Source organism: Naegleria gruberi (genome assembly GCF_000004985.1).
Source record: "Naegleria gruberi genomic scaffold NAEGRscaffold_50, whole genome shotgun sequence".
Lineage (NCBI taxonomy): Eukaryota > Heterolobosea > Eutetramitea > Acrasida > Naegleriidae > Naegleria > Naegleria gruberi.
In genome coordinates, this window is record NW_003163277.1 from 105740 (window position 1) to 119589 (window position 13850).

The 13850-nt window shown below is 35.2% G+C and overlaps 7 protein-coding genes across 7 annotated transcripts; 3 read left to right on the forward strand and 4 right to left on the reverse strand.

Annotated features, from left to right (window-relative positions):
- Positions 1 to 339: 339 nt before the first annotated feature.
- Positions 340 to 1725, forward strand: NAEGRDRAFT_51914 (uncharacterized protein; the record flags this gene model as incomplete). The annotated part of the gene is made up of 3 exons (XM_002672826.1): positions 340 to 673; positions 788 to 1053; positions 1114 to 1725. 3 exons carry the CDS (start codon positions 340 to 342, stop codon positions 1723 to 1725), a joined length of 1212 nt encoding a protein of 403 aa, XP_002672872.1.
- Positions 1726 to 1784: 59 nt separating this feature from the next.
- On the reverse strand, positions 1785 to 2910 carry NAEGRDRAFT_59103 (uncharacterized protein). Its single transcript, XM_002672898.1, has one exon. It carries the CDS (start codon positions 2771 to 2773, stop codon positions 1874 to 1876), a length of 900 nt encoding a protein of 299 aa, XP_002672944.1. The 5' UTR covers positions 2774 to 2910; the 3' UTR covers positions 1785 to 1873.
- Positions 2911 to 3182: 272 nt separating this feature from the next.
- On the reverse strand, positions 3183 to 4075 carry NAEGRDRAFT_59104 (uncharacterized protein). The gene is made up of 2 exons (XM_002672899.1): positions 4051 to 4075; positions 3183 to 4006 (listed from the first exon to the last, which is right to left on the reverse strand). The coding sequence occupies exon 2, from the start codon at positions 4002 to 4004 to the stop codon at positions 3228 to 3230; it is 777 nt and encodes a 258-aa protein (XP_002672945.1). The 5' UTR covers positions 4005 to 4006; positions 4051 to 4075; the 3' UTR covers positions 3183 to 3227.
- Positions 4076 to 4777: 702 nt separating this feature from the next.
- On the forward strand, positions 4778 to 6595 carry NAEGRDRAFT_71958 (uncharacterized protein; the record flags this gene model as incomplete). The annotated part of the gene is made up of 2 exons (XM_002672827.1): positions 4778 to 5779; positions 5852 to 6595. The coding sequence occupies 2 exons, from the start codon at positions 4778 to 4780 to the stop codon at positions 6593 to 6595; spliced, it is 1746 nt and encodes a 581-aa protein (XP_002672873.1).
- A 665-nt stretch (positions 6596 to 7260) lies between these two features.
- NAEGRDRAFT_51918 (uncharacterized protein) lies at positions 7261 to 9285 on the forward strand (the record flags this gene model as incomplete). The annotated part of the gene is made up of 1 exon (XM_002672828.1): positions 7261 to 9285. The coding sequence occupies one exon, from the start codon at positions 7261 to 7263 to the stop codon at positions 9283 to 9285; it is 2025 nt and encodes a 674-aa protein (XP_002672874.1).
- A 33-nt stretch (positions 9286 to 9318) lies between these two features.
- On the reverse strand, positions 9319 to 11252 carry NAEGRDRAFT_56304 (uncharacterized protein). Its single transcript, XM_002672900.1, has one exon. It carries the CDS (start codon positions 11066 to 11068, stop codon positions 9344 to 9346), a length of 1725 nt encoding a protein of 574 aa, XP_002672946.1. The 5' UTR covers positions 11069 to 11252; the 3' UTR covers positions 9319 to 9343.
- Positions 11253 to 12187: 935 nt separating this feature from the next.
- NAEGRDRAFT_71961 (uncharacterized protein) lies at positions 12188 to 13276 on the reverse strand (the record flags this gene model as incomplete). Its single annotated transcript, XM_002672901.1, has 1 exon — positions 12188 to 13276. The coding sequence occupies one exon, from the start codon at positions 13274 to 13276 to the stop codon at positions 12188 to 12190; it is 1089 nt and encodes a 362-aa protein (XP_002672947.1).
- Positions 13277 to 13850: the final 574 nt, after the last annotated feature.

Here is a 13850-nt window from a genome sequence, read left to right on the forward strand (position 1 = left end):
TAATCCCAAATCCACCTTCTTGAAACTCATTTATTCAACAAAATGCTAATTTCCTAATAATAATACTATAGTATTTTTGAAATCTGACTTCAAATTATGAATCCTCACATTGACATTCCCCTTAAGGTGGCAGCATTCTCAAAATCATGTTGAAATGATAAAGAACGAAGTGGTTCAATAAATTATTTTGGATTTGACAGCAAAATACTAATTATTATTATTGTCTTTCAAATGTTTTTGAAGAATGAAGATTTCACCACCAGTATAGATAGAAGTTTTGGATTTTGGTGATGAATAATCATCCAGTCATTATTCGTATAGGATAACACAACAAAAAAAATGAAACTAAACCTCATACTATTCCTGTCCCTGATCATTTTCTCATTTCTCTTCCTTGTGGTCTTTTATTTTCAATATCAACATCAAATACGGATAGAGAGTGATTACACACTCCGATTAGTTGAAAAACAAGTTTCGAATATAAAACCAACGAACAAACTAAATGCACGAGTATTTCCGATAACTTTTATGAGTGCAGATTTGGAGAATTTATTTTTATCTCGAATATTGAAATCTAATTGTCAAGTTTTCTTGGCTTCATACTATAGTTTTAATTCTTTAGGTGGAATTCTTCCAACTTTTATTGGAAAGGAGAAGAAAAGTTACATTTATGGTAAGTAATGAGATTAAATTTTTAAATTCAAATATTTATTCGAAAAATTTCTCCTTTATTTTCAATTTTATTAACAAATTAATAATAATCCATATTTGTACAACTTTCGAATAGGTCACGGTAAAAAATATTACATTTTGGAACAATTTCTGAATAGCAAATCTTCATCCTATATCAAAGATGATGATTTCATCTTCTTTGCTGATGGAATGGATGTAATGTTTTATGATAATTTACAAAGAGCTGTGGAAATTTATATTTCCTATTTGAGATTGGAAGGATTTGATGTGGAGAGAGATAGAGAAAAGGATTGGCCGATATTGTTCAATGCTGAGAAGAATAGACATCCATTTCCAAGAAATTTCTATCAATTTATTAAGGTAAGATTTTGAGAAATTTAATTTTGGAATTTTACAAATTTGGAAATTTAATTTTTTCAGAATTTGGATATTAAAATTTTAATTGAGAAATATGTTCGTCAACAAAATTATCCAAAGAAGCCATATTGTGCTCCATCCACTTTCAACTTTATTAATTCTGGAGTTTATATTGCAAGGAAACGAGATGTCAAAAGTTACTTGAGAACAATATTTGAAAAAATTGTAAAGGATCCAAAATTCCTCGATAATGACGATCAAGGAATAGCCCATTATGTACACATATCCAATTCATATCATCCAGTCTACCCAATCATGACTGATTGTAATCTTGCTCTCTCAATAACTACCTTCAACTCGTGTGAAATCTTCAGATCCAATGATGGAGCCACTTGTCAAGTTGCAGATCCAATTAATGGAGCAAGACCCATTTCAATTCATAGTGCAGGATTGGGATGCAAACAATTTTGCCCCTGTCTCTCCACTAGTGTGAATCAAAGTCCATTATCGAATTCAATCACTTCTACTGATTTACATGATTTGAAAAAGGATTTTGGAGTAATTGTCTATGATAGTGATCATGATTCGATAACCATTCGGCCAGTATTGGAATTTTGTGGAAAGGAGACATTGTTTAATATCGAACAAGATAAGTGCGTCTATAAGAATTATTGATTTGGTTTAAAAAAATTCTCAATACTATTTAAGGGGAGAAAAAAACAATTATGAAAATTCAAAAGGTCAATAAGTTTATTTTGTAAATTTACAATCCAAATAATAAAATACTAGGTATTTTTAAAAACTCAATAACAAACATTCATAATTATTGAATGAATCTATTCAAGGTACGATAAAGCCAATATTCAACCAATGAAGTTGTACATTGAGGTAAAGTCAAGATGGCACTCTTAACATAGGTTGACAAGTAGTGATCCTTCTTTGGCTTACTCTTCAACAAGAGTTGCTTGGAATAAATTTCAAGTGGTAAACAAGCCAAACGACCAACAACCATTCCAAGAGTTTCAACAAGTACTTCCTTAGCTCTATGATCTGAAGAATCATGATTATTGACAGCTTCATCACTAACATTACCCAGACTTGCATCATTTCCCAATATCATTTGACTAATACCCAAACTAATTGAATGAACAAGGAATGAATGAGCTACATGAATTGCAAAACCTTGCCAATAAGTGGTATTATCACCATCTTCAACCTTAATCACTTCACATGAACGACCTCTCTTTGTAACTAATCTACTCTCCTGATCCAACAAGATGTAGTACAATGGGAATGTTGAGGCAGAAATGATGGCATGTTCCAATGGTTTATATGAAGACAAAGGTACCCAAGTTTGTCTATTCATCAAGGATGTGAAAAAGATGTGACCCAATTGATACAAGACCAACTTATTCATCAATGGTCTTTCAAAGTATTGAGACAAACGTTTCTGGAATGTGGAGGATTGAGATGCTTCCTCATCCTCACGATCTGGTGTATCACTTATGGCTATGAGAGTCTTTTGGACACTGAATGGAGCATACAAGGCAATACGAGAGAGTGAGAGGGAGAATACTCCCATACCACCATGTTTGATAACCTTGTAGAGTTTGTTATTGGAGCCGTGTGAGGTGCTCAATGTCTTGCCATGGACAACAACTTCAGGTGGAGAAGTGATGGTTGTACGAGTGGTTGTGGTGGTAATTCTTGTTTGTTCGACCATTCTCTCTTGTTTGTTTACTACTATTAGTTAAATTGTAATCAATGATGAATCTAAAGAATTGTTTGTTATCAATGTGACGATGACCAATGTAATCAGAAAAGTGTAATTATGCTGATGAACTTGTTCCGAGATGCTGATGATCAAGTGATGAATTTTTTAATAGATTGGTTTCAGTTGGAGAAGGATTACTTTTGCAGCTTCTTCTTAAAGCAAACAACCAAAAGAATTAATTATCTTTAAAGAGAATTACTCTAAAAGATTATTTTCAATTCAATCAATATTCGACACAGGGATATAATAACTGTCGTAATCACATTGAACAATAGCTTAATCGGAGATTGTAAGCTTGGACATGAACGTAAAAGAAAATGATTGTTATTAGTAATTGAACAGATAAAGAACTTTCAAATTAAAATAAGTTTTTTTGTTTATATATTTAAATCAGATTGGGCACTTATTGATCCATACCCCATTCAGCAGTTTGACCACCTTCACCTTCGTATTCTTCAGCTTCTTCAGTAGTTTCAGCAGCAACAACAGCTTGAACCTTGGTTTCTTGAGATTCCTTAGCTTCTCTTTCTTCCTTCTTTTCATCGAGATCTCTGTGCAAGAACAAGTCTGGCTTGACATCCCATTCCTTCTTTCTGGAGACAACACCCTTCAATCTCAAAACTTCTCTAGCCAACATCCAGTACATCAAAGCAATGGAGTTCTTGTTCTTGTTATTGACTGGGATAGCAATATCGACGAACTTGAGTGGAGAATCAGTATCAGCGAAAGCAATAACTGGAATGTTAGCCTTGGAAGCTTCCTTGATAGCTTGATAATCGCTTCTTGGGTCAGAAACGATCAAGACTCTTGGTTCCATGAACTTAGCTTGGACTTGATTGGTGAAAGTACCTGGAGTGAATTTACCAGCCAAATAGTTAGCACCAGTGTAAGAACCGAACTTGAGGACAGCTCTATGACCGTATTGCTTGCTTGAGATAGCACAGATATCCTTTGGATTTTCAATGGTAACAAGGACTCTAGCAGCGAGCAACAACTTTTCGTGGGTCTTAGCAACGTTGATGACGTGAGTACCGTCCTTTTGGGATCTACCGTGGACATACTTTTGCATATCAGTTTCCAAATTCTTGGTACCCTTGTGGCATTCACAAGCCAACATTTGTTGGACATCAGTTGGAGTCAAGTCCAAGATGTTACTCTTTGCGTTCTTGGTCAAGGACATTTCTATGAGAGTTAAAACACTTTATTCAATGGTCGAGATAACTTACTGTAAGAGCTTGATTATTTTTTTTTCAACAAGTTTTTTAATTTTTTGGGGTTGAGTATGTTTTACAATGAAAACTCTGCTGATGCATTTTTACCACTCAAAAGCTTCTCTAAGCAACTAAAAATTCTTAAAGCCAAAACAACAACAGAATTTGAAGCCTTCATATCAGAGTAAATGGATCAACAAAATGTAATCATTACATTGGTAGTGATTTATTGAACATCAATAATAATTTCATCATCATGAATAGTAATTTTTAATCTCATCACCCATGTTCCAACAACAATAATCATAAAAACACGGAAAGGAGAACAAAATATGAAATTAATTGATTGATTGGGAATTAATACTTATTCATCATCATTATTCATCATTAGACAATCAATTATTATTATTATTATCGGAATAATTCAGATCGTCTCAACTCATCAATACGTTTTCTCTGGATACAAAACCTCAACAGAAACAAGTAATAGAAATTGAATAACAAAATATTCATTGCACAATGAATCAAAACAATCATCATCTAGAGACAAATTGAGTGAAATCCATGTCATCTCAAAACCATCAGTGGAAGGAAATTTCGCTTCAACCCCAATGCACTACCAACAAATTTTGGAAATTTTCTAATTCAATTCCCCACAATACATTATTCGAAATGAATCATCACCAAGGCAACATATTGAGGCACAATCACATTCTTCTCTTCATTTACTTTTTCAAACAAAATGTTTCAACAGACTCCTCACGATCAACAGAGCAAGAATTGTTACCCATTACTTGTACCAGGTAACGCCAAAAAGAATAGTTTACAACACCAGCAATTAGGTGGTTCAAATGGTTCATCCTCTTCATCAACAACTACAAATATTGGCGCCTCAACTGCCAAATCAATTGGCATGCACACTAATGAAAAGATTTCAAATCAAAGTTTTGGAATGGATCATGTTTCTAACAATGGTAGCAGTAGTAATATTATTGGTGGTGTTTCTTCTACAATGCCACGTGGTAACAGTGGCATGAATACTGCTCAATCCTCATATACATCTACCACCCCATTCAATCAAGAAACACTTCCAAGACCCATTGCAACTTTTGAGAAAACAGCACCAATCAATTTGAGAGAATTTACTAATGTGGGTGGATACCCATTAGGTCCAAGCAATATGAACCCGTCATCTTTAAGAAATGCATCATCAACAGCTTCCACCAATTTATTGAGTAATCTATCCACAACAATACCATCAGCTCCAAGCACTATGGGAAACGCCATCATTTCAATTCCTCCTCAACAAGAGCAACAACAAAATCGCCAACCAGAACACAATTCTGAACATGGTCCAAAATTGCATTTCTGTAAGAAGCAACTCAAAGAACAAACATGTGCAGAGTTGCATTCAGAGCCAGAATTCAGAGTCAATGACAAGACCAAACATCCACCTAACACCTTATTCAATGTATCAATTAAGGATGTCTTGACAATTACTGGCTATTTCCTCAATGATTGCGAAATGTTCCTTCGATTGGATAATGGATCACAACATGGCTCACCTGTGGGAAGTTGTTTTTTCAAACCAACTACCATGGTGGGTGACAGCTCTAATAGATTATTTCGTGCCAAAATTGATATCCCTCCATCCCTCAATACAAAAAAGGGAAATACATCCTCTCGTGTTGGTTTTGTAGAGATTTATGATTCGAATAATAAGATGATTGCTGTGAGTGATAAGGTAAGGTTTTTATTTTCGACTTGTTCTCTTATTAATACTATTTCACACATTTTGATCACTATTTAACAACAGTTTTGGATAAGAAGTAGATCGAGAAATCAAATGATCAAAGATGAATCCACAAAGAAGAGAATTCGAATGAACCAGAAGGGTGAAAGTCAAAAGCAACAAAAGGTTTTCCACGACTATTCACCAACCTCACCACAATCAGAAACCAATTCCAATCCAGAAAATCAAGAGGAAGAGCTGATTGAGAATGTTCCATCATCAAAGAAGGTACTGGCATCAGTCCCTCAACTCCAACATCCAGGTCAGTATGCTAATCCCCTATCGGGCGCCCCATCTACTGCACTTGTACAAGCAGGACTTGGTGGCATAGGATTTAATTATGATCAAAGAAAGCAATCAATTGCACCTCCTATGACTTCCTTCTCCACTGCCACCACTAGTTTATTACAACAGCAACAACAGGTGGCCAATGATTTTTCACTTGGAAATATGACAGATTTTTGGAACACTGCAAGAAACACCACACCAGATTTTCCACAAAATTCTTCCTTCAGTTTTCTTGATAGAGAAATGAGTAATGCAAGCAATAGTAGAGCTCCAACCACCTCCAACTTACTTACACCTTCCTCTTGGGCCTCGAGCAATAGTCAACAAGGAGAGCCATTGAAAACATTGGAAAATCTCGTCAAAAATCAACAACAGAGAATTGAAGAATTGAGTTGTCTCATCGCCAACAATGCAAAACTCATTCACACACTACAAATGCACGTTCTTTCACTTACCAACCCAATAAACAGTGAACCTTAACACAAGAGAACATGCAACCCAACCGTAACAACTGTAAAATAAAACACCTTTTAAAAAGCGGCCCCGCATAACTGTGGAGTAAAATCCACTCACCGTAGGATGTACAAATTGTTAATTCGTTACTGCATTCCCAAAGTCTCTCCTACCAACTCCGTAATTTTTCAAGTTACAACTCCCACTATTTCATCTATGATAAACTCCTTTTGGCTTGATACCCCCAACGCGAATAGAATTAAAACATTGAAATTCTCCAACTAACTCTCACAATTTCAAAAAAAAACACACAAGCTTCCCGCCCAAGGAATCAAAACGAGAATCACATTACACTCTCAATTATTGGCAAAGAAGATACTACCAGTAAGAAGAAAATATCTTTTAAAAGTATCTGCTACAATCGAACAAGTTCAATAATTGCTTTTTGCATTGGGAACAATTAAATCCTCAAATTCTCCTTCCGATCAAAACTCCTAGATTTCTCCCAACAAACACTCATAAACATGATAAGGAAGAACTCTAATTTATCATCATCATCATCTTCATGGCTATGCATTAGCATGTTGATCATGATGCTAACTCTCGTATTCACCTCTCAACATGTCCTCTCACTCATGAACACAACCACAGTTGTCAGTGGTGAATATCCTGCCTCTGTACAGACAGGCACGATGAATATCTATTGGAAGTTCCATAATAAGGTTACAGGCTTGCTTCAAGATGACGATCTTATTGAAATTGCAATTGTTGCCAAGACAAAGGGTTGGTTGGCTATTGGTTTGGATTTTAACAAGACTGGTATGACACAAGCTGATTGTTACATTGGTTTTTATGATCAGACAAATTCAAGACCAGTTCTCTATGATTTTTGGTTACCTGGAAAGTCAATTCCAAAGAATGATTCACTTTTTTTAGGTCAAGATGACATTTTACAATTGACTGGTTCATTAAAAGATGGAACCACTACTTTGAAATTCTTGAGAAAGATTGATACTGGTGATATTCATGCTGATCACCCAATTAGAAATAGAACTATTGGTGTTAGTTATGCTTTCAATATTAACACAATTGATGTCACTCAGAAACACACTACTCATGGCGATTTTTTCATTAATTTCGTCACACAAAAAGGTGCATTGAATTTGGCACCTGCTCCATTGATTCAATTCCACATTATTGCAACTGCATCTGTTGCCATTTTGATGGCTGCTATTGGTTTGTCTTATACTTTCATTTCAATGAAGGAGAAGAATCGTGTAATTAGTTTAGTTTTCCACACCAAGTTTACAGGTTTGATCAAGAACCCAATTCTCGGTTCCATTTTCAATCCAATTTTGGAGTTGACCATTGGTGAAATTACTCTCATCTTGTTCCATCTCATGCTTACTGCTGTGTGGTTCTGTTTTGGATTTTTCAACAGTACTTCAGCAAACGTTGGTAAAGGATTTGCCTATGCCATTATTATCAATTTGACTGCTACCATCTTGCCAATTACTAGATATTCTGCATTTGTCTTTGTTTTTGGTATTTCATTTGAAAGAGCTGTCAAGTATCACAAATGGGTTGCTAGATTAACTCTTCTTATTGCTACTATTCACGGTATTTTGATGACTGTTCACTTGGCAGACAATGGAAGTCTTGGTAACATTCTTACTGCATCAGCAAATGATTACATCTTATTTGGATTAATTGCTTGGATTGCCATGGTCATTATGACTATCTTTGCTTTGGAACCAATTCGTAGAAAGTTCTGGGAATTGTTCAAGGTAATTCACATTATTCTTGCCCCAGTTGTCCTCGTCATGTCTTCAATCCACGCCAAAGGTTGGGAAAGAACTCTCCCAGTTCTTGGTATTGCCATGGGTTTATTAGTTATTGATCATTTGCTCAGAATTATCTTTGGTTATATCATGCCAACTAAGGTTATCAAGATGGAATATGAGGAAAAGACTGGAATTACTACAATGGTATTTGAAAAGCCAACTATTAGTATGTGGTATATGGAAAGTTTGGGAATGGGCAAGTTTGTCTATGTCTACATTCCAGGTGTTAGTTTCTTCCAATCTCATCCATTCACTATCAGTAGTTATTCTAAATTAGATAGTTCTATTGAATTCACATGTCATGTTAAGAATTTAGGAAGGGGTTGGACAAAGAAATTGGCAGATTTTGCCATGAAGAGAAAATACTCTGCTGCCTCAATCTTTGCCAGAGTTGAAGGTCCATACGGTAAATTATCAGTTGATTTGAATACCTATTCTACTGTTGTATTGATTGCTGGTGGTATTGGTGTTACTCCAATTAATGCAATCTACAATGAAATTACAAGTAATAAGGTTAATGCTTCCAAGCAAAATATCTATGTTTTGTGGACCATGAAGGATGAACACATGATACAATTATTCCCTAATTTGACTCAACCATCTTCTCAAGTCAAACAAAGCTTTTATATTACTGGTGAAAATCATAAGCAAGTTAACGAATCAGATACCAGCTATCAATATCATTACAATATGAGACCAAACTTTGGTAAATTCTTCCACATGGTTTCTGAAACTGTTGGATCAGATAATAGTGTTGCTGTAGTTGTTTGTGGACCAACTCAAATGAATGTTGATGTTTATAATGCTGCAAGAAGAGTTGGAAGGGAAGAGAGAGTTAATTTCCATGTTCACAGAGAAACCTTTGAATTGTAAAAAGTCTTTCAACTTGAAATAAATTCCTATTTTATTCGAATACGAATGATTTATTTTTTTACCAATAGGCAGTAGTTACAGAGCTTACCATGACAGGATAACCAATTGGCACGTCCATACATGAATTGCAAATATTTCTCAATGTATAGGTCATGTTCTGAATGGATCCTCTTTCAGCTTCCTCAACACCCAAATATAAAAGTTCGTGTTGTTGAGAGGACCACAGGGCTCTGACACCCTCTCTATTCATCTTGACAATATTAAACTCGATATCTCTCATAGACAACATGAGAATATAATAATCAACACCACCCTTATCCTGAACCTTCTTACGAAGAGAGAATAATTCTGCAGCTTCCTCAGCCATAATACTTTCTCTCCATTTTGGATCTGATTCGTGTGTAATGACCATATCATACTTGATAAGGGTAGAGACAACATCTGGCAGATCTACATCTTCAGCTGCGAACTTGGATTGATACAATGATAGAGACATACCAATAGCTGGCTTGATACAATGATCAAGAATGGACAAATCTCCAAAGACCCATTCATCATTGGTACTTGTAATTCTGTAATCACCAACAAACAATTGGTGAACTTTTTGAATGAAAGTTCTCAATGAATTGGCAGAGTTGCTTCCATCGAATGAGGCAAGAGCTCTTCTGGCTGTCAAACTGGCAAGATAGGCCAATTTTTGAATATTGAGCTTCTTATTTTCATCATAATTACTATTCTTCTCCTTCATTCTCTCATCAATAAAGTAATCAATGAAAGGTGTATAGATTTGGACAAACTTTTTAAACGAAACACCTCCCAAACCAATTTCTGTGTCATAATCTGGATCAAACTTTTCAGAAAACATTGGATCAAAATCTGCCTTTCTATCAGTAATTCTAGTGAAAGCTTCAAGGAATGGGGAAGCATCACCAATCCAAGAATCCAATTGTTGAGCATGAATAACATAGAATAGAACTGCTCTCACATAGAGAACAATCACTTCCTTTCTTTCATCATTGGAAGACATTAAATTTTCAACCTTATTTTCCAACATGTTATAGGTCCTCAATTTGACTCCAGTTTGAATAACTTGCCAAGTGTGCATTCTCAATGTGATCATATCCTTGGCAGAGAGAAGGGAAACCTTTGGAGCTCCTGGGAAGCAAGGCTCCTCACATGCAGAAAATCCAGGCATTCCCTCTTGATCTCTATTGATACGAGAGAGAATGGCACGTTGTTCTTCTTCCTGACAAATTGTTCCCTTAAATTCGAGACCTCTAATTTGATAGGACACTACACCATTACCAACTTCAATAATGTGAACAATGGCTGTCAAGTTATCATTAATAAACATGAAAATATCACCTTGTTCAAATGGTCCTAATTGTCCCTTTCTCATAATTTCAGACATTCTAGTTCTGAGAGCATTGACCAAATGTTCATAAAAGATGGAATTCAAATTGTTGGTAGTATGTTGATCCATGGCACCTCCACCAAGTGTTTGACCAAGAGTTTGATTAGAAACATCTCTTCTCTTGGATCTATAGTCCTTCTCCCAGAATTTGGCTCCTCTACTATAGCCCAGGAACCACAATGCACCACCAATTAAAGGATACATTGGTGAATTGGAAAGAACTGAATAAATTAATTGGACAAAGAAGAATTGTGAGAATGGAATACCTAGAGGTTGCATTACAATGTGGAATCCTGATGCCCAAGAAAGAGGAGTACTGTAAACAATGATAAAACCTAGTTTGAGGAAAATTTCCTTGAACTTTTGCATCACATAGGTAAAAACGAAAAAGTCAACCAATAAACCCTCTGAAATATTTGCAGCATCAACATGTGAAATAAGTACACTGAAGAAGAGAGCTGTAGTCAATCTACTTGGTTCAGCAAATGCACATCTAATGAGTTTGATGCCACAAATTGAAGCAATGGTGACAGAAATACCTGGCTTACATTTGGTATTCAAATGGAGAACAGTTGAAGAAATTCCAGAAATGATAATGACAATGTGGAAGATCAACTCAATCCATTGTATGAAATAGTAAACAATTTCATACCAAAGCCATTTCTTATCACCAATAAATTTGAATGATTTTTGATTGTTGGCCAAAATTGGATGTCTGAAAAATGTGAATGGATGATGTTTTGTTAAATGTGGATAAATATAATATAACATGAATCCAATAAATACGTTGAGAGCTGTCAAAACATAGAGAAGGTATGGATTACCTCTCTGGAATGCGTCCCACAATTGTGGAATTAAAACAATTACAAAAATACCCAAAGCAATTGCAAAATCAATTGCAATTCTGGTTATTGGATTAACTCCAGAAATGTTCAAATCCAACTCTTGAGTCTTTCTCTTTCTAATTTCATCCTTTGATTTGGCACTTCTCAATTTCTTTGGAATGTAATTGTCCCAATAACCTCCAAATATGTCCTCAATAATTGAGGTGTAGAATCTGTGATTGGATGGCATTCTACTCAATAAAAATCCAGCAGAAACCAACACGGCGCTGAAAATGGCAGAATAATAATCGCTCTGCCAAGTTGCATTGAAGGCACTTGTGTATCCAACTCCAATCAGAGTACCAATTGCAATAATGGCTCCAATAATTTGAATGACAACTCCTGTCAATGCGACAGCACCACTTGCTCCAAACAAGTGCATGTTAATTTGTTCACAACAAACAAAAACAAATGTTGCTGTCTGTGGCAATACACCAAATAAGAAAATTACAGGGAAACACATAATTATATACAATGCAATATCTCTTGCAGAAATAAATATAATACCAAAATGCAAATTTACACCATAAATTACAACTCTGATTTTTTAAAAGAAGAATTAAATCATTAAGAAGAATATTCCAATAAATTTGACAATTTCAACTTACATTGGCTCTGGAACTCGTGTTAAAACTCCACAAATCAAGGCAATAGTTCCAAAAAATAATACATAAAAAGCACGAGAATAGACAGTTCCCTTTGAGTAGTGGAATGGAGAATTGGCTTCAGGTTGAGGACTCTTCAACATGGAGAAGTGAGCTTGAGCAAGGGCGAGAATCATGAAAACAATGCTTGCCCAATTTCTGTCCAAGAGTGCCATCAATCTCAACCCCATCCAAGCAACACCAAAAGCCATAAGAGGAGAACCAATCAATTCAAGTTTAGGATAAGAATCTCTATCAAATAAATATTCTAAAGTTCTACGGTCAAAGAATAAATTATAAACTTTTCCAAACATGACAATTTTGTAATTGTCATCCATAACAGCACTGCTATTACCTGCTACTGCTGCAGGAGTAGTCAATTGTTGTTGAGAAACATTCACTGGATTAATGGCAGAAGCAGGTGGTGCATCATTACTCGATGAAGCACGATTTCCACTATTATCAGAAGAGGATGGATTGGACTTTCCTTCCTTCTCTTTCATAATTCTATTATATTCATCGACATTGACTGCCATTTCATACGAATGAACTTCTCCAAACTCATCAACGTATTCAAAGATGGCTGTTCTCATCTCTGGTTGTCCAGAATTTTCATCAGATGGTCCATCATATTGTGGAATGGATGGTGAGCTAGCTGCTGATGTCGATGGTGATGATGCTGGTGAATTGACTCTTGGTGATTCAACAGATTCCTTCTCTTCCACAGTGACAATGACATCATCTGTCGAAGCAACTCCTCCATCATTATTCACAACAGCAGCATCCTTACTAGTTGTCGTTGATGAGGATGATGACGAAGAGGAGGATGAGGAATCTCCATCATTATTCTCTCCATTCATTGCTCCATTCTCCTGTTGCTTCTTTTCCACATCATCTTGAACAATGACTAAATTATTGTCATTGTCATTATGAGCAGCAGCAGAAGAACCATTGTTATTACTATGATCATTATGATATTCAATGGTAGGTTCATCAGCAATGATTGGTTTGCTTTCATCAACGTTACTTGATAAAACACTTGTATTCATATTTGGAGCATTGTCTGCCTTGTTGTTGTCATTGGTTGTTGGAATGTTTCTGCCGACTAATCCTTTGGAGTGAGTATCAAAGTAGTGATGAAAGTAGGAATTGAATGATTTGATGGAGAGGAAGAAGAGAAAGATGATGGAAGCATAGATAATCTCGGCAAATAGATTTCCAAAGCCAAATACCTAATTATGTATATAATTAATATTTGTTGATGATGAAAATGATGATGATACAGGAAGGAAGAATATAGAGTTTGATTATTATCCATACACAATAGAGGGTAATTGTTAAACAATTCGTCGTCAAATGATGAAAATTTTGTAGTACAAGACGAGTGGAGAATAATTTCGAATACAATTTGATGAAAATATTGATAGAAAGCATGAACAATAAATGATCGGAATCAAAGGATCCATTCATGTTGTAAATTATCATTATCAATGATGATTCAGATCACAATTAAAATTCATGAACAAATGAATTTTAATAATTGTTGTTCAATTAGAGTTATTATTAATAGATGCATAATCAATAATGATGATGATATTAGTATAAATACAACAATATGATGAT

What these genes read in the sequence shown, in the direction of transcription:
- NAEGRDRAFT_56304 (XM_002672900.1), bottom strand. Translation starts at nt 11,068, where the DNA reads ATGCAAAAGTTCAAGGAAATTTTCCTCAAACTAGGTTTTATCATTGTT.
- NAEGRDRAFT_59103 (XM_002672898.1), bottom strand. Translation starts at nt 2,773, where the DNA reads ATGGTCGAACAAACAAGAATTACCACCACAACCACTCGTACAACCATC.
- NAEGRDRAFT_59104 (XM_002672899.1), bottom strand. Translation starts at nt 4,004, where the DNA reads ATGTCCTTGACCAAGAACGCAAAGAGTAACATCTTGGACTTGACTCCA.